Source organism: Antechinus flavipes, chromosome 4 (genome assembly GCF_016432865.1).
Source record: "Antechinus flavipes isolate AdamAnt ecotype Samford, QLD, Australia chromosome 4, AdamAnt_v2, whole genome shotgun sequence".
In the NCBI taxonomy this organism is placed as follows: Eukaryota; Metazoa; Chordata; class Mammalia; order Dasyuromorphia; family Dasyuridae; genus Antechinus; species Antechinus flavipes.
This window is the reverse complement of record NC_067401.1, coordinates 148,274,918-148,293,549: the sequence shown is the minus strand read 5'-3', so window position 1 is coordinate 148,293,549 and position 18,632 is coordinate 148,274,918. Positions and strand designations below refer to the sequence as shown.

The following is an 18,632-nucleotide window of genomic DNA, read 5'->3' as shown; positions in this document are numbered from 1 at the left end:
TTCAAAACACAACTGCATTAAGTGGAATGAGTCTTTCATTGAAGTTAGTGTCGGGAAGGGGTTAATGGTCAGAGAGAGGGGGCTGCTGACCTTGCCAGAGCCCTTCCCTGCTTGTTAATAGAGAAAATTCCATTTAAAATATACACCTTTCTCTCTGCTTAAAAAATCTGGAATTACACAAGTTGGCCCACAACACAGCCCTGGCACCCCGCCCTACATCCCAGCAGCTTTGTCAGAGCAGGGGGAGGAAGGGGAAAGTGAGTCAGGAGACTGACAGCACCTGGCCGTGGCGGCTTCGCTTCCAGGTCCCGTACCCCGCACAGCCTATTTACAAGTCCTATATACACACAGAGGTCTGGTCGGGTGGGCGCTGGGACAGTGAGGAAGACCCATCCCAGACAGGGCAGATCTGTGTGCCCGGAGCCAGGAAGTCCTTCCCCTCAGGTGTGCCTCCCGGGGGCAGGGAACGAAGGCCTCTGTCCCCCATGCCCCGGAGGCCATGTCCAAGGGGCCCAGCAGGCAGGTCAGATTACACAGGCCAGGTGCTGGCGCTGGGCCCCGAGTCTGTCAGGCTCCAACAAGTTTGCTCTGCCCTCCGGCCGAGGCTGAGGGGTGGAGCTGGGCCCCTGACAGGTATTGGTTTAGGAGCCGCAGCCGTGGGAGGGGGCAGCTGCTCCTCCAGGCTCCGGCCCTCCCGGCACTCTTAACTTCTTCCCTGCTGGAGGAAGGCTGCCACCTGCACGGAGGGCTGCTTTCCCATCAGTCCAGCATAGCATCCAGCTGGTCAGCTAAGGCGTCGAACATGGTGCTGATGTCATCCAGGATGTGCTTGGAGTTACCTGGCGGGGAGAGGCTGGTGGGGAGGGGAGAGGACGGCATCAGTGGGACAAACCCCCAGGGCCCTCACCTGTGCCCGGCTCCTCCAGGGGGCGCTTCCCGACCTCCCCTCCCCCTCTCACCCTTCCCGATCCTCAGCAGTGATGCTCTTTTCAGCGGCCCTCAAGGCGGCGGCCAGGGAGGAGCTGGTCTGCTCCAGTCTCTGATGGGCATGGGCAGCAACGGGCGCGCTCTCAGGCTTCGGAGGGGGGGCGGGGCGAGGACCGGGCTTGGGAGCCAGCTTAGGCCCCGAGAAGGCCAGTTGTGTACAAGCCACTGACACGGGCTTGGGAGAGGCACCTGCGGAGAAGGAAAAGCCCACAGTTAGGTGCCATCGGGAAGGGGGCCCTCCCTCTCCCCCCAGCAGGCCATCCCCGCATACCTCTTACTGGCACCTTGAGGAGGCCCGAGGGAGGAGCCGGGGACTTTGTCTCCCCCTTTGGCTGGGTGGCCGCCGAGTCCTCCAGACCAGACCCAGGCAACTGGGGACCAGGAGTCTGAGTCAAGGTGTTGGAGGGGGGGGGCGCAGTGGTAAGAGTCAGTGGGCTGTTGGGGCGGGGGGCCGGAGGAGCGGGAGGCACCGAGTCGGGTGGGGGAGACGCTGGGGAATCGGCGGTGGGCTGTGGAGATGGAGGGGCTGAGGGGGCTGGGGGAGCACTGGCAGCCCCAAAAGCCAGAAGCGCCGTCTGCAGCGGCTCTCGCTCCCGACATTTGGGCCTCCGCTTGACAGTGTCTGACTCTGTAAGGTTGAAATCCAGCCCCGGGGGGATAGGGACCTCCCGGTTGGAGGGCCCGGCAGGCTTGGGCCGCTGCTTGATGGTCAGGTTGCCTTCCTCAGCGAAGGGCAGCCCCTCACCAGAGCTGCCCCGGGATCGGGATGTCCCTTCAGAAGCCCGCTCCTCTTCCGTGTCCGATGCAGCGCCCCCAGGGCCAGGGCTGGGGGGGTCGGAAGGACCAGTGGGTTCGCTCAGCGTGCGTCTCCGCGACGCCACAGCCTCTTCTTGGGGCCCTGGGCTCCCAGGAGACAGAAGACCATCTGGTGCAGTACCAGACACAGAGCTGAGGCGCTTGGGGGGCGGAGGGGGCGGCCCTTTTCGGCGAGCCCGTAAGGCAAAGGACTGGCTGCGGGGAGCCCCCCTGGTGAGAGCGGAGCCGGCGCTGACCTGGGTCAGGGTGCTCCGGCCAGGGCGCCGGGTCAGCGTGGCGTAGCTGTCCAAGGCGCTACCCACAGGTCCTTCAGCCTCCCCTTCGGTCAGTCCTGGGCGGCTCAAGCTGTGGGAGCGGCGTTTGGGGCGGGGAGGGTCGGGAGGAGTAGAGGGGGAAGCAGACAGGTAGGAGAAGGCCCTGGGGCCACTAGAAGGCAGCACAGGAGCTGGACTAGGGGGTGAACTATGGGGATGCATGAGCACGTAGGGGGGGGCGTCCTTGCTGGAAGGTTGTTCATTGCCCTCTGGCAGATTCCTCTCTGGAGGGGGACTGGGGTGCCCCGTAGTGGATCTAGGGATAGGCTGTTCCTGAGAGTGCCCAGAACCCCTAGAACGGGCCCCAATGCTCTCCTGGCTGGGAGAACGGGTTGGGGGCAAGGTCAGAGGCTCTGGGGTGCCCCTGGCCATGGCGGCCTGTAGCTCAGGGCTAAGTTCGCTGGCTTGGAAGGTGACCAGCCGGGGCCCAGCAGGGCCCTCACCATTCTCCAGCCCTTCAATAGCCATCACCTCTGGGCCCCCTGCCACTCGCCTCCCACCCCCACCCCCGCCCCCACTCAGACCCTCCCCCTGCAGCAAGCTCCGCCGAAGCTCTGCCAGACGTTTCACTCCCAGCATCAGCTTCTTCTGGTGACCTGGAGAGGAAGGCAGAAGGACTCAGGCCCGGGGGGTCCCAGGCCCTGGCCACCCAGACCAGTCACTTCAAAGAAAGGAAAAAGAAAAAGAATCCCTCCTGCGGGACACCGTGCCTTTTATACGCATTCTGTCTCATTTAGGCTCACAGCTGTTGGGAGGGTCAGAGCTGGAGTAAGTGTTTTTGATCCTCGTTTCACAGATGAAGATGCTCTAACCCCACATCATACAGCTCAGAAAGCTGACAGTTCAGTCACCTGAACCCAGGTATTTCAACCCCAAGTCTGGCACTCTTCGGGGGAGGAGCGGGCACCCTGGCAGCTCCCGGCCCCAGCTGCCTCCAGACGGACACCATGGGGGACAGGACAACATGGGAGGCTCTTCCTGCTTACCCAGTTTATTGACTCCGATTTCCTGTAGCTCCTCCCAGGTGAGGTCGGCCACCAGCCCCATAGAGTCATAGCCGCTGCTCACTAGCTGCTTGTGATACTGAGGCAGCCCCAGGGCCCCCAGCCACTCCAGGAGGTCCGCCTGCAACAGTGGCCGTCAGCCCCAAGCCTCAGGACAAGCACCTGTCCAGGGCCCAGGGCAGGGAGTGCCGGCCAGCCCTGGGCAGTGCCCATCAGCGTTTGGTCTGTCCTGGTGCAGGGAAGGATAGAGGAGGAGGGGGGCTGGGGGAGGGGGGGAAGGGGACTGTGCTCCTGGCCAACGGGGCAATTGGGCTCAATACCAGAAACCAGACACTCACAGGGATGTAACTCGGGAGCCACTCCGCAATGTTGAGCTGGGTGATCTCGGTGGCAATCTTCTTCCTGTGTCCTGGCTTCGTCACCCCGATGGCCGTCAGGTCCTGTACGTGGGGGAAGGCCCATCAGCTCCCATTCCCCCTCCTGGCCCTTCCCTGTCCCTCGCCCTTCCCCGCCGGCACTGACCTCCGGCGTCATCCGGCTGATAGTCGGCACGTCATACCCAGCCTGCAGGAAGTGAGTGGTGTAGCTTTCCAGCTGGAACTCGCTCAGCCAGTTGTGGATAGCCTGAGCATCCTGGGGAAGAAGGGAGATGGTAACTCAGGACGTCCTGTGCCCGGAGTCCCTCCCCAAGCAGCCCAAGGCTGGGTCTGCCCTGACCCCAGCCAATCCGTCTGCAAGCACCTAGTAAGCACTTACTGTGTGCTAGACACCAGGCTAAGTCCTGGGACCACAAAGGTACAGTTAAAATTCCTTGTCCTCAGTGAGTTCAGTTTAATGGGAGAGACAACATGTATACTTATATGTATAATAATATATATATAACACATAAAATATACATTTATATATAATTACTTATAATAAAATATACATAGTGTTTATATATAATTAATACATAAAATGCATACAAAATAGGTTTGAGATAGGGAATGCTAGCAGCTGGAAGGACTAAGAAAGGCTTCAAGTAGAAGATGGTACTTAAGCTGAATCATTACAAGAGATGAAAGTGAGAATGAATTGTACTCTTAACCAGTACAAAGACAAGAAGGGGGGAGATGGAGTGTTGTACGCTGGATGAAAGAGTTTGAGGAGGGATGTAAAGACTGAGAAGGAAGGAACAGGCCAAGTTTTGAAGAGATTTAAATATCAAAGTGTATTTTAGAGGTCATAGGGAGCCACTGGAATTTTTTGAGCAGGTGGATGGATGATCTGTGATTTAAGAAAATTATTTTAAGAGTCACATGAAGGATGGATTGGAGTATAGAAAGGACTGAGGCAGAGAGATGAGTAAGAGATGTTGCAATACTCTAGGACAAATTCAGTGAAAATCTGAATAAGGCTGTTGACCATGTGAATGAAGAAGAAGCGGAGTATTCAAGAGATACTGGGGAGAAAATAATTTCAGGTTTAATAACTGATTAGGTATGTGGGATGAGAGTAAAGACTTGAAGATGATACCAATATATTAAACATATATTTTAACATATTTAACATGTATTGGACTACCTCCCAGGTAGGGGAGAGAGTGAGGGGAAGGAAGGGAAAAAAAGGTTTTACAAGGGTCAATGTTGGAAAATTACCCATGCAAATGCTTTGTAAATAAAAAGCTTCAATAAAAAAGAAGATGATACCATAATGAAATTGGGTAACTGGGAGAAATGTTGATGCACAGACAAGGAAGCACTGAGTTTTTAGAATGGAAGGTAGGTCCCTCTTATTACAACTGCAAATCTGGTTAAAGTTGTCCAGTAAATAAGTTGGTGAAATGGAGCTCAAGAGACTCGGGCCGATAAATATAATGGAATACAAATTACTTGAGACAACTGATTTGTTGAATTTTTATATGTTTATATTTAGTGACGAGCCACAGATGGGTGGATATGTTTTTACCAATACTAGTCCAAGTATAAAATGTCTAACCAGATGACACCATTTGGGCTGGTTTCTCCTACTATCAGTCAGGTGTGTGATGGATTGCATGCTGAACATGTGTTTTGTTACTCTTATTTGTTGTGTTTTTAGTTCTGTGGTTTTCCAAGGAAATGTGCTAAAGTTGTAGCTCTTAAAAAGCACATTTCAATGACAATTCTCTAAGTCCCTGTTGATGTCAAGTATTTCAAGAATCCTTCAAAACAAGCAAAGTAGAAAGCAAAGTGGCAGAAAATGAAAAATAATGTGAAGCACAGACTGCTATTGCTAAGCACCTAAGAAATTAACTGAAAACCTTCAGAGGGACCTGGCAGCTGAAACACTTATTATTGATTCCTCTATAGGGCAATATAGGCTTCCTCATATTGGAGAAAAAGAAAAGGAGCAGCCAAATATTAACTTGCTATAAATTTTATTTTATTTTATTTTTGCTGAGGCAATTGAGGATAAGTGATTTGCCCAGGGTCACACAGCCAGGAAGTGTTAAGTGTCTGAGGCCACATTTGAACTCAGATCCTTCTGACTTCAGGGCTGGTGCTCTATCCACTGCACCACCTAGCTGCCCCCTTGCTACAAATTTTATATGCTTGTCATGAATAAGACAATACAAAAACTAGACTGAAGGTGATTTTTTAAATGAAATTACTTTCATTCAAGGTAATACCAAAACTACCGTCAGAAGAAGTAAAAGTGATCTTGTGATATCTGAGCATATTCATTCACAGACTGCAAAACAACTACTCAAAAAAATGTTTGGGGAATTTTTTTTTAATTTCTAGAGGGCCCAGAAGTCTCATCTGCATTGAGAAAATGATGAACATGTTGATACACTCCGAAACAGAATTATAGAAATTCCTAGATGGAGATGGGTATTGTTCCATGATTTCACATCAGCTTGTGTCATAAAAGGTTAAGACATGTACCAAAAGATGGAGAGAAACTAACTTCAGTAGTCTGGATTTAAGCACCAATGAAAACTTATGGAAAATAATCAAGGCTAGACTTGGGAAAATTAATTGTTTGTCAAAAGCGCACTTAAATCCAATGGAATAAAAATGTGACTTCCTGATGAACTGCAAAGTGTGAATTCAATGCCAAATCATGGAAAATAACTGCAGCCAAAAGAGGACCTAGGGCACATTCAAAGTTTTGGAAAGATGCAAAAATTGAAAAGATTTAATGTACGTCAATAATTTTTCATCGTTTTACTTTGTCCCAGTTCATTTGTACTGTAGGTCAAGGAGTCATCTTTATAAAGATGGTAACGGAATCCAAAGAAGTGGATGAAGTTACCAAGAGAGTGTAGAGAAAAAGAGGCTTGGGGTTTGCCCATCGTTAGTGCCCGTGACCTAGATGATGGAGCAGGAGAGGAGGCTGAGAAGCAGTAGTTGGAGAAGGAAGGGGAAAACCAGCCAGAGCAGAGTGCGAGCATCATTGTTTGCACTAGGGAGTGTCCGCCCCGGGCTGCGTTCCTTGGACTCCTGCCCCTTAGTTCTGGGTTCTGTTCGTGTGGAGGACTCCTCACCCCCCAGAGAAGCCAGGGGGCGAAGCATTTCCTGGCCGTATCCAATAACCCGGGTCTGACCACGCCCTCCTCCGACCTAAGAGGCAGGGATGCCCTCCCAGACAGGGGCCATACCTTCCCCTCCAGCAGCTGTTCTGGTCTCACGTCCTGGTTGAAGATTTGCTCCCTGGGGCGGTGGTTTGTCAGAGACCAGTGGCTCAAGTTTTCTGGGAGAAGCAAGGGAGATGCAGGAGGATGAGTGCAGGATCCCGGCCTCCTGAATTCTGCCCACGCTCTGAGCCCCGGGTGCCCATGACCCTCTGGCCGCCTAGTGTTCCCTCACCTGGCAGGGATGTGGGGTGCAGGCCGGGCAGAGACAGGTCCTCTCCGGCGGGGGTCAGAGGCTGTAAGGGAACAGCAGGGTCAGGGGCCTTCAGGCACCCGGCACTTACCAGCTGGGTGACCTGGGCAAGTCACTTAACCCAACTCCCTCCTCCAAAAAGGGAGAGATTTAGAGTTGGTTATCTCAGTCCCTCCCCCGCCCCCAAAAGAGAAATTTATAGCTGGAAGGGACCTGAGCAGGAGTCCATGAGCCCTCGCTGGGCCAGGCATTCCGAGTCGTGCCAGGAGGGGGCACTTGCTGCCCAGCGCCCCTTGCGCAGGGAGTTGCCCCATACCTGGGTGTTTTCGATGAGGAGGCCGGTGTTGTGTCCGTTTGTGCCCTCTGAACTTTGACCGCTCCCTGCACTTCGGATGCTGCCCACGCTCCCTTCACTGCCCACACTGTTCCTGTCACTGGCTGCTGAGAAGAGGAGGAAAAGGATGAGAGTCCCGCCTGGCGCTGCTGGCGATGTATGACGGGAGACGTTTGTAGAGAACTTCAGGGTTTGCAGAAAGCACTTTACATACATTCACAATGACTGTCCCCAGACTCACGATGAAGGGCCTGAAGCTGAGGGAGATTATGAGCTGGCTTTTCCAGGGCCACACAGAACCCTGGGATTTTCCCTCCCATCTCCTGCCCCCATGACCAGGGCTCTCCCTGCTCCCTCCGGTTTTAGATGCTAGAAGGAATGGGTTAGTGCCAGTCAGACAGGAGACTAACCTGGACTATCTGGGCTAACGCCCACCCGAGGAAGTTGGCTATAGGTGAGAGGGTGCAGGGAGTCATCGGCTGGCAGCTGAGGGGTCCTGGCAAAATTTGGGCGCAGAGATATGCTCCCAGGCGTGGGGCGCGGTATGGTGACCCCGGCCCGCTTGCTGACCACTTCAACGATGCCCGGTGGGAAGTACCCAACCCGGTCAGTGCCCAGCTGGCTCTCATGTATGTGTCCCTTCCATCGTCCATCAGGGTGTTGCTCGAGAACCTGCAGACGTGCATGGAGAACCGGTCCAACGGGGCTTGGAGGCCTCCAGCAGACCTCCCCGTTCAGGTAGCCACCTTCTCCTACATCTCTGATGTCCTAATAGTCTTCCTGGCCCTGCTCTTCCCCTTAACGCATCATAAAACCTCGTTGTTCACACAACAGACCATGGCAGTCCAGTCTCACTCCACCTCCCCGTCCGTGCCGGGACTCTTTTACTATCTATCCCTCCCTCACCGTAATGATGTCTCCAGCCCGGATATTGAGGGCGGTAGGATCATGGAGGTTCCAGAAATCCTTGAGAGCCCGGACTTTCAGGATCCCTGACGCTTCTGAGAGAGAGCAGAAAGCAGAGATGATGTGAAAATTACTGGGGATCATCTCCCACTCACCCCCTCTTTCCCTCCCCTCTGTTGTGCTGGTCACCATCTTCCCTCCCAAGCTCCAAACTAAAGTCAAAGGTGAAATTCTCTCTGGGAATCGCCGCTTCCATCAGCTCGGCCCTAACTCTGCTGACTTCCTTATCTCTCCTCGTGCTCTGGGCTCTCCTTGGGCACTTATTTCCCCATCCCCTGAATCCCACTCACCCCGCAGTAACTGCTTGATTTCCCGGCTGGCCTGGGAGGTAGTGAACTGGTTCACGATATCCAGGGCTGTCTGGTTATATGTATTCCTGATGTTCACATCCACACCACCCTGTGATGACCACTGAGTATCAGTCCCCTTTAAGATCACAATTCTCCCCCCAACTCCAACATCAGCTGGCACGGCTCCCATGGAAACGACCCCAAGAGTCACCCCGTTAGGTTACATCCGGCCTAAAGCTGGAAGGGACCAGCTCCATCTCAAAGATGAGTTGCCCTATATCATAGAGGGAAGTAGTACACGGCAACTGCATGATCAACTGTGATGACCAATTCTGACGGCCGCGGCTCTCTTCCGCAACAAGATGATTCAGTGCCAATTGTTCAGAGAGGAAGAGAGCCGTCTGCACCCAGAGCGAGGCCCGTGGGAGCTGAGGCTGGACCACCCCAGGGCACTCTCACTCCTTCTGTTGTTTGCTGGCCTTTTGGAAGTAAGCACCTGGGACGGGTTTTGGAGCCCGAGTTCACTGCCCCCTGCCGCCCACCGTGCCAGGATGCTGTCCCTGGAGCACAGGAGTTGCCCAACGCTCACTCTGAATGAGGGAATGCCCCTGCCCGCCCGCGGCCCCGAGGAGCCCTCCTGGCACTACCTCCAGCAGCAACCGCACCACCTCGGTCTTCCCGTAGAGCGCCGCCTCGTGCAGGGCGGTGCCCGTCTTCGTCTGGCGGTTGATCTCGATCCCGGCTCTCAGTAGCTGCCTGAAGAAGGGGAGATGAAGGATTGTGGAGGAAGAAGGGAGGGGGCGTCCGTCCCAGGGGCTGCCGGCGGGAGGCCCCCGAACAAGAGTTACCTGATAACCTCCTTGTGCCCGTTCTTGGCAGCCAGGTGCAGCGGCGTGGTGTAGTTGGGGTCACTCGGGTCTTTGGCCTCCCCCTCCAGCAGAGCCACGCACAGGTGGCTGTTCAGGAGGAGCTGGGTTACCTGTGGGCACCGTGTCCATGTCAGGAGCCTTTCAATCCCAGAAACACCCCCGAGATCGCTCAAGCCCCTCCCTCCCACACCCCAGCGTGACACGAGTGGGGAAGCCTTCCCGGGCCACAGGGGGCGGGGACAGGTACGGGTCACCTGGGACACGGCGAGGCTCACCTTCAGGCGCCCGAACTCACAGGCCAAGTCCAGCGGGGTCTTCTTAGCCTTATTGACCAGGCAGGGGTTCGACTGATGCTGCAGAAGCATTTCTGACTGAGGAGGGGACACAGAGTGAGCACCTCGGCCCGGCCTTCTCCCCTAACCCCGCAGGACGGCGCCTCACTCACCACTTCGTAATGCCCGTACTGGGCGGCCAGATGCAGGGGGATCTGCCCGTCCAGGGAGGCGGCGTTGACGGCGGCAGCGGCTCTCAGCAGCAGGCGCACGGGCTCCAGCCGGCCCTGCCACGCCGCGTAGTGCAGGGGGCGCATGCCTGCAAGGAGAGGGGCAGGAGAGCGCGCTGAGATTCTCTGGCTGCAGGGGCAAGGTGCCAGACTGAAGCGTCTGACCCGGGACCCAAACCGGGAGGGCTAAGGGCAGAACGGGGTCTCTCGGCTTGGCGTCATGAACTTGGTGGGCTTTCAATCCTATGATAACTGCGTTTCAGTAGACCTGGTTTCCTTTAAGTGTATTTTATTTTAGGGATTTAAAAACATCATTTTAAGAAGGAGCGGAATAAGTTTCGCCAGAATGTCACAAAGGCATCCATGACACCAGAAAGGCTAAAAGCTCTCGGACTATAGGGACACTAAGAGGGCTCGTTTATGGCAGTGCGGGTTATAAAGCGCCTTATCCACAAGCACCTCCCAGCCACATTTCTGTAACTGTCCTCCCTTTACAGACCGAGGGAAGCTGAGGTGGGATTGGAGTCAGGTCCTCCGGCCTCCCAGCCCAGGGCTCTTTGCCCCACAACTGCGGCTGGGGCACAGTGTCCGTGGGAAGTTCCGAGCTCTCACCATTGCTGTCTTTGATATCCACTGTGGCTTGTGCTTCCAGCAGCAATGCCATCAGTTCTAGGCTGCCCCCCAAGGCTGCATGGTGCAGAGCTGAGAACCTGAGGGACGGAGCGCAAGGACGGGGTCACAATTTAGCACAAGCCCTAAAGACCAGCTCTCTCCCAGCCCATCCGCTGGGCCCCAGAGCCACCCAGGGAACGGGGTGGCAGGAGAGGGCTGGGCTATCTCTGCCCGATGTTCCCCGCCTCCCCCCCACTCCCACCGTGGGAGCGCAGCGAGAGGCTGGCTGAATGAAAGGGCTCAGTGTCTGGGCTGAGAGGCCTGTTTGTCTGGACATCTCCCTCCCCCCTACTCAGTGGGCCCAGAGGAGGGGGCCGTGGGAGCGGGAGCCTGAGGATTTCTACCCTAGAGGGGAGAAAAGGGGGCCCAGCAGGAATCTGACCTGAAGGAATACCCTCTTAGAGAATGAAAAGCTCCTCCCCCTGACCACCCAGCCACATGCCTGCAAGCTCTGTGGCTCTCTGTGACCCCATCCCACCCATTCAGCTCCCCTTCTCCACCCCTCAGATCCCAGAAATCCAAGCAACGACACCCCAAGTAGCCGGCCCCTCGGGGCCTCCTAATTCCTACCACCTCAGTTTCCCAACTGTGGGAAAATAGCTGTGCTCACTCACCCATCTGTGTCCTGGTAGTTTACGTTGAGCTTCTTAGTGGAGCCGAGGAGCTCTGAGGGAGGGGGCAAAACAAGGTCAGGGCCAGAGCCCCTCGAGAGCTCACCCCACGCCCTGCGCCCCCTGCCCCAGCACACACACACCAGCCTGCCCTGGTCCCCCCGAGGCTGGCACTGACCTCTCGGGGTACAGGAGAGCACAAGTCCCATGGCCCCAGGCCCACTCCCCACTGTGCTCTCTCTTCAAAGCCGAGGAACTACCCCGGCAGCCCAGGGCTGCCTCTTTCTACATCCCGAGACTGGCTTCTGCCTACAGGGACAATGCAGTGCGTGGGGGCGTATGGGGGAGGTGGCGCTGCCAGCTCGCCGTGCCCTATACCGGACAAGCTCATGGAGCACATGGTTGACATTCTTGCTGAAATAGGCAAAGGAGAGGGAGAGAAACCTTGGGGGGGGGGGCGGTCTAAGGCTTAGGAATGTAAGGGCAAATGCCATCCATGCTTTGGGGGAGCCATCTCTTTATTATGGGCCCCAGAAACAATCTCTTGCTAATCTCACGCCCACTATTCAATCTTGGGGACTCTCTTTGGCTACCGAAATTATTGAGAAACTTCTCTCATCGTCCCCTTTCCCCCTCCCCCAATGAGATTTTGGGGCTGGGCTAAAAATCCGATTCATGCACATATTTGATCACAGAATTTCTAGGTGCAGGACGCTGGGTTCTAACTTGGGGATACAAAGACAAAACACAACATACGCCCTTCCTTCAAGTAGCTTACAGTCTACTGGCACCCCCCAGTTCTCGGGGGAGCCTCTCATCTCTGGAGATGAGAAGTATAATTGTGCTGTCTGCTGTGACTAGACCTGGGAGGGAGAGAAGGGTTTGAAAAGGGGCTCTATGCAAGCCACCAAAGAAGGATCTGTCAGAGATGGGAGCACCTAGAAGGCCCTTTCTCCTGCTCGTTCCCTCTCTGCCAGGGAGGAAGCTTGGCCCACCCCAGGCCTAGGCAGGGAGCCAGACGCACTGGTCTAGGCCTGCCCCTGGGTCCCAGCTGGGCCCCCTAAATGCCCCTGCAGCCTAGGCAGGACAGGATGTCATTCCACTAGTGATGAGCCAAGCCAACTGGGGAGTGGCCGGGGGGTATGTGGGGGAGAGGTAGCGCGGCTCCTTCCCGAGCTCCCTGTCTTCGGAGATGGGTCCGACTGCCCCAAAGGGGCCACGTGCAGACACACGTGGCAGAGTTTAAGGGCTGCTGACACGTTTGGTGGTCAGGGCGGGAAAAGCCGATCCAGGGATCGGTCCTGTTCTGGAGCTCCGCAAGGCCCAGATAAGAGAGTATCTCCAGCTCAGCCCTGTTGTGGGCGAAACCCCAGTGATGGCTCAGCCGAGGCTCAAAGGTCAGAACTGCCCCGGGGCAGGAGACCTCACCTCCTCCTGGACATGTAGGTGGTTCTGCCGCAGAGAGGAGCCAAAGGCTGACCCTCTGGGGAGCGGCAGAAAAACTGTCTTACAGCCAGGAACAGGAACAAGGGCCAGGTCACGCTGGATCGCTCCAGCCAGGACAGAACAATGGCCGGAAAGGTGGTAGGGGAGAGAATGTTACCCTGTGGGGGTGGAGTACCACAAGGAGAGTACCAGGGAGGGAGGGATGTTCCCCCGGGGAGCCCTGCCCAAATCCCTCTTCCCCTGAAGGGTCTCGGTACCCTTGGTGACACAGGGTGGGGAGTGCTAGGCCAGCCTGGGAAGATAGGATATGAGGTCAGTACCTCTTCCCAAACCCCCTCCCGGCTCTAGGAACCAGGAAATGCTTTTCCCCTTCCTCTGATTAAAAAAGGAAAGAGTTCAGAAAAGGGATGGAGGTGGGGAGGAATAAAAGGGCGGGCAGGGCAAGCCTAGGCAACCCCACCCCTCTCCTCCAGGCCACCTGCTCCATTCCCCCCTTCTCAGTCAGGATGGAGGGGGCTCTTGTATTGTCAGCCCAAGGGAAGGCAGGCAGGGACTCCATCTGGGCCTAAGGGGACCAGAACCGCAGTGGAGGAGGGGTGAGGTTATCGAATCCCCAGCAGGGACACTGCAGAGCTATACATGCAGAGGTCCCATTGACCCTGCTCCAAGACCTCACTCAGCATCCTGGCGTCGGGCAGAGGAAGGGCCTGCCTTTCTGCCTCCTCAGGTAGGGGAAATTCTGGCCCCAGGAGGAAGAACCCAGGTCCTCGTGCCTCCCCTTCCTAGCTGCTTCTGATTTCAGGGTGGGCAGGAGTGACAGAAAAATAAAGAATGCCCTACTCCCCTCCCTTCTATTCCGTTCAGCCCTGCCTTGCTCCTAATGCCCTTCCTCTGAGATTACTTTCTATCTAATTTGTACATCTAGAACTTGTGGGTTCCTAGTTGTTTTACACGTTGTTTGCTCTATTACAGTATAAGCTCTTTTTCCTTGTATGATCAGTTCTTAACATAGTACCTAGCACATGGCAAGTTATTAATAAGTGCTTGCTGACTGAACGACTAACTGACCTCCAATTTACACACACACAGACATGTTTTATTCAAGGACACGAGTGTTTGCACCTTGCCTCCCGCGTTAGAACGCAATCTCCACGAGGGTAGGGGCTGTTTTTGCCTTCCTACGCAGCCCTCGTTTTTAGCGCAGGATCTGACACATAGTCCCGGAGGAGGCTGGAAAGTACCCATACCAAGACCGAGATAATCTCTCTCACTCAGGGCCATGTGGAACCCAGAGCAGCGGTGGGAAAAGGGAGAGGGCAGCCGGCCAGTTGGTGCCCTCCCTTCCCCTACCACCACCATGCCCGGTTAGTGCCGAGTCACAAGCAACTCTGCCTGGCCTTGGCAAGGTCACATCAACACCGCCCCTAGTGCCAGCCTAAGGCAGCACTCAGCATGGGCCCGGCACACAGTAGGCACTTAAGACCCAGTAACCATCTTCCCCGTCCCAGGGGGAGCAGCTCTCACTTTGTATTCTTATAAACCACGAGGACAGAGGCAGCTCAATCAAGGCCATGCTGGGCAGGAGGCCAAAAACAACACAGAGAAGGAGGGAAAAGGGAGGGAAACAGTGTCAGGGTGTGGGGAGAGCAGCACCCTCTCACCCAGTCTGCAGACCCCAAAGCACAGCAAGACTCAAGCCTACTCAAGTGTTTAAAAGGAGGTGGTTACCTCTGCCTTCCTCTGGCTCATACAACAATCCCAGGCTTCAAGCACCCACCCCTCCCCTTAAGCTTTTCACTCTCGCCCAAGTCAATATACCATTGTCATTGGGAAGGGCATGACAACCTTCAGCTCTAGACCAACTCGCTTTTCACAGGTCCCTATATCGTAACCCCCTCAAGTAGAATGTAGGCTATTTGAGAGGAGGGTCATTTTTATATTTAATAAAAACAATAACCAATACTTATATACCCCCTACTGCATTACCATGCACGGTGTTGAGCACTCTATAATGTTACCTTTTCTAACCCCACAACAATCCTATTTTGCAGTTGGGGAAACTGAGGCAAAGATTAAAAGATTTGCCATTGGTCACACAGCTAAGCTAGTATCTGAGGCAGGATTGAACTCAGTTGTTCCTAACTCCAGGTCCAGCACCTGCACCTAACATTATGCTTGTCATATAGTATAGACTCAATAAATTCTTGCTGAATGTGATTTCAGAGACCCATTAGCCAAAGGCAAAATATGTGGCGAATTCTCAAAAGTCAGGGATAAATGCTGCTCCTTGGGGGCTGGAATCTGGGGTTAGCCCAATTCAGTCTCTGCAGGAGAGGAAGGCTCAAACCTGTCTCTGTAAGATCCCCAAATTCCTGGCCTCCCAAAAATCTTCTTTATGACCTCTCTGGAAGCTCACATCCCATGAAAGGAAATATATATATGTCGATGCCAACAATAACCTCATTGCTCTAAGTTCAGAACTGAACAAGGTGGGGACAACTAGAAGGGTAAAAAGTAACTGAGACCTGGAGTCAGGAAGTCTCGCCTTCTTAAGTTCAAACATGGCACCTGACACTAGCTGGGCAAGTCATTTAGCCCTGTTTGCCTCAGTTTCTTCAGGTGTAAAATTATCTAGAGAAGGAAATGTAAAACCACTCTAGTATCCTTACCAAGAAAATTCCAAATAGGGTCATGAGGCATCAGACACAAATGAACAACGATTAGAAAGCAACAACAACCATAACTAAGGGGCTTTCCCCATTAGCTCTCAAGACTAGGTGTTCTGGAGTTTCTATACAACTGGGAGATGTGGCCCTTGAGGGCTAAAGTTCCCAAAGCCATGAATCTTCTTGGGTCTTTTCCCAACTCATCCCACTCACAAGACTGTAAGGATAACATTACTAATGGAATGATTTCTTTCAGAGCGGTCCTGGCCACATAACAAGAAAGCTTAGTGTCTACAAGAATTGTGGGATTCTCTCTTACCCCCCTCCCCCAATTTGAGTTCCTCCTCCCTTTCAGTGTCACTATTTAGAACAAGACATGGCCCCCAACCACTGATGTACCTTAACCAACCTTCCCTCCCTGCTGCCAAATACAAGGCTTTACACCCAAAGTTGCCATCCCCCCCCAAACCCTGTGGCAACCTTCCAGTCACACCAGGGGCACTCACTGCTCTTAGCTGCTTTGAATTTGGCCACCAGCTTCTGCACCCCAGCAACATCCCCATTCTTCACAGCAAGAATCAGGTCCTGCTCCCGCCCCATCCTGATGTGGAAGTCTGGGGCTCTGACGGGCAGGGCTTGGAGAATGGGAGATGGCCCCAAATAGCCGGGATTTCAAGATGCCATGACCCAGCTCCTCAGAATGCCTGGCAAAAGATCCAGCTAAAAGTCCTGGGGCTGGAAGTCCAGAGCTGAGGAGGAGCGGTGCCTTTGGGCCGCTGGCTGGCTGGTGTCAGCAGCTGACTGGTCCTGGTTCCAGGTGCTCAGAGTGTTGCTACCACAAGCAGGAAAACCAATCTTGAGGGCGCGTGGGATGTATGAAGATCTGGACTGCGACCAGCTTACGGCTTCTGACAGCTCTGGGATGGGCCAGAACTGGCCACAACACCCTTCCCTGCTTGGCACGGGAATTCCAGTGCCTATCCTGAAAAGTGCCAGCATACCCTCTGGCAGATCATGGTGCTTGTCTCTGTCCTGGAAAGATAAGGCATCCCCCACACAACAGAGGTCTCTTTGCAGGAGAGGAAGGCTCAAATCTTCAGCTATGACCTAAAGAAATTGAAGAGAAAGAAGGTATCAGATATAAGGAGGGCCAAGAGCCAGACACCCAGTACCCCCTGGATACACTGCCAACCCAGGACAACTCCAAGGAAATCTCAGGAGATGACTCTTGCTTTATGATGAAGAAGGGGACTGAGATGGTTAAGAAGTTAATTATGATATAAAAAAGTGGGAAGGGGTGGGGGTGCTGGGTTAATGGGAGGAAGCAGTGAGTTCTGGGAAGGGGAGGCTGAGTCACGTATCCATGGGGCATCTGGCAGTACCTCAGATGTGGGGCAGGACATGAGGACTAGGGTAAAGCAACCCCCTTCCCCATAAGCCCAGGTTTCTAACACCCACAGACAACTGACTTGGTGTGGAAAGCAGGGGGCCTAGGGCACTGGGCATGAATCCCAAGGGGTAGGAGTTAGATTCTGTCTGAAATTAAGGACTCCCCATCTTCCGTCCACATCCTGAGCCGCTCTCTAGAGATCTGATTGCCGTTCCCTCGCTGACCTCACGAGGTATTCTAGGGCTCTTTGTGGAAGGCTGGGATGGGAGGAGAACACAGAACAGGACTGTGACCCCCAAAAGAATCTGTGAGTGGAAGGAGGCAGCGCTGAATTATTGGATAGAGATGCGGGACACCTGTTGCTCGCCCATCCCCGATTTGTGTGTTTGTTGGAGGGGCGAGGAAGGGAAGGTGCTTGGAGAATAAAGCAGTCTGCTTTTGGGGACAGAAAAGGGTTAAGACGTTGCTCCCAATTGCTGCCCACCCCTTAACTTTCACTCAAGGATCCAAGGGCTAACCTCTCAAACTGGTAACGAGTCAACGTCGGTTTTCTCAATCCCAAGCTTTCGCCCACCCCGAAGCTGGGGGTGGAGACCCAGAACCTAGGTTACAGGGGGTTCCCTCCTCCAAAACAAATAGCCCTCTGGCAGGTTGGATACCCCCACCCCCATCCCGCTTCCAGGACCCAAATCTCAGCTATCTAGCAAGAGGGCGCCCGCGACTGGGTACGCGGCTCACTCTCCTTCTTTCCCTCCACCCCTTCAGAGCCCCCTACCCCGGGAGGAAAAACAACGTAAACAGGACTGGAAAGGGGGAACAGGGGACAGTCGGATTAGACTGGGGATTGGGAGGGGTGGGAGTCTGGATAAGAGAAAAGGAAGGGAAGCCCAGTCTGGAGGTGGGGACAAGAGACTACTATCCCGCAGGGAAAGTTACTTTATATCCTCCTCCAGTCTCGCTTCTGCCCCCTCTCAGTCCCGGGCCGTCGGTCTCACCGTTTCCAGGACCAGCCGCCTCGCCTAAGTTCTCAGAGCCCCCCACAACCTCCGGCTACTCCAAAGCACAGCTCCCGCCGGCCCCTCTCCTTTCTCCTCCTTCTCCTCTTCCTCCGCGGCCGGCTAGGCGCCTCCAGCAGGAAATCCCGCCCATCCCCCTCCCCACACCCTCCTCTCCCTCCAGCCGGATTTGGAGCTCGGGAGCTCTGGGGCCCTCCCGGTCGAGCCGTCCGACTGTCACTCAGCCCGCTCTGCCCCGCCTACTAGCTCCTGTCCCTGCCCGACCCGGGGAATCCAAAACTGACATGACGCATGCGCCCAGGTGAGCCGCGTCTCTTACCCTCCATTCCTCCTCTTCCCCCGACACCCTTTCCCAACTCGTCCGGCTACCTTTACCCCGCCAGAGAGAATCTTTAGGAGCGGAGAAGGTGGCTAGTGTCCGTATCTTAAGAAGGCACCAAAGGAATTAGAAGAAAAGAAAAGTGACTTGGGAAACCTCCTTTCCCCTCTTTCCTTTCACTCCCGAGTTCCAAAAGCACCCCAAGAAAGTTGTGACTCCCCAATTATTCTTGCCCCATGTGTCTAATCGGAGCAATGGCTCCATCTCGCGGAAGATCCTGAGACCGTCGAGCAGTTCTCCGATTCAAGCACTAGGGAGCCCCAGGGGCCGCCCCCAAATCCCTGAGCGATCTGAAGGATTTTTAAGAACATCTCCGGAGAGGCGTAGGAGGGGGAGGAATTCTACCGTTAGGCATCCTGGGTTCTTTTAGATTTTACCGGGGGCGTGGTGAGGGGTGGAAGGAGGGGCCTAGGAAAAACTGAATTTAGAAGCAGCAACCTCTGCATACGAATCCCAGTTTTGTTCATTACCTGTGCGATCTTAGACCAAATGCTTCTCCTTTCTGGGCTTCTGATTGAA

The 18,632-nt window shown here is 54.5% G+C and overlaps 1 protein-coding gene across 4 annotated transcripts; it reads right to left on the bottom strand.

Moving 5' to 3' along the window:
* Positions 1–17: 17 nt before the first annotated feature.
* Positions 18–17,833, bottom strand: CASKIN2 (CASK interacting protein 2). 4 transcript variants are annotated; one of them, XM_051995101.1, is made up of 20 exons: positions 17,714–17,833; positions 15,835–16,435; positions 11,220–11,271; positions 10,546–10,643; positions 9,877–10,022; positions 9,707–9,802; positions 9,411–9,541; positions 9,210–9,318; positions 8,563–8,671; positions 8,213–8,307; positions 7,717–7,978; positions 7,289–7,413; positions 6,955–7,015; positions 6,747–6,838; positions 3,644–3,754; positions 3,460–3,561; positions 3,104–3,242; positions 1,259–2,713; positions 960–1,176; positions 18–853 (listed from the first exon to the last, which is right to left on the bottom strand). In XM_051995101.1, the coding sequence occupies exons 2-20, from the start codon at positions 15,926–15,928 to the stop codon at positions 760–762; spliced, it is 3,588 nt and encodes a 1,195-aa protein (XP_051851061.1). In that variant the 5' UTR covers positions 15,929–16,435; positions 17,714–17,833; the 3' UTR covers positions 18–759. The 4 variants fall into 4 exon arrangements, with proteins under 4 accessions (XP_051851061.1, XP_051851063.1, XP_051851062.1 ...); XM_051995103.1 differs by having other exon boundaries at positions 7,289–7,410; XM_051995102.1 differs by lacking the exon at positions 17,714–17,833 and adding an exon at positions 17,655–17,672.
* Between the last annotated feature and the right edge of the window lie 799 nt (positions 17,834–18,632).

Bases quoted from the DNA above. Each gene is read 5' to 3' on its own strand.
- CASKIN2 (XM_051995101.1), bottom strand. From the start codon at position 15,928: ATGGGGCGGGAGCAGGACCTGATTCTTGCTGTGAAGAATGGGGATGTT. The intron at 9,542-9,706 runs GTGAGCCTCGCC...CGGTGCCCACAG, and splicing joins GTGAGTTCGGGCGCCTGAAG to GTAACCCAGCTCCTCCTGAA. The intron at 6,839-6,954 runs GTGAGGGAACAC...TGCTTCTCCCAG, and splicing joins GCACCCCACATCCCTGCCAG to AAAACTTGAGCCACTGGTCT.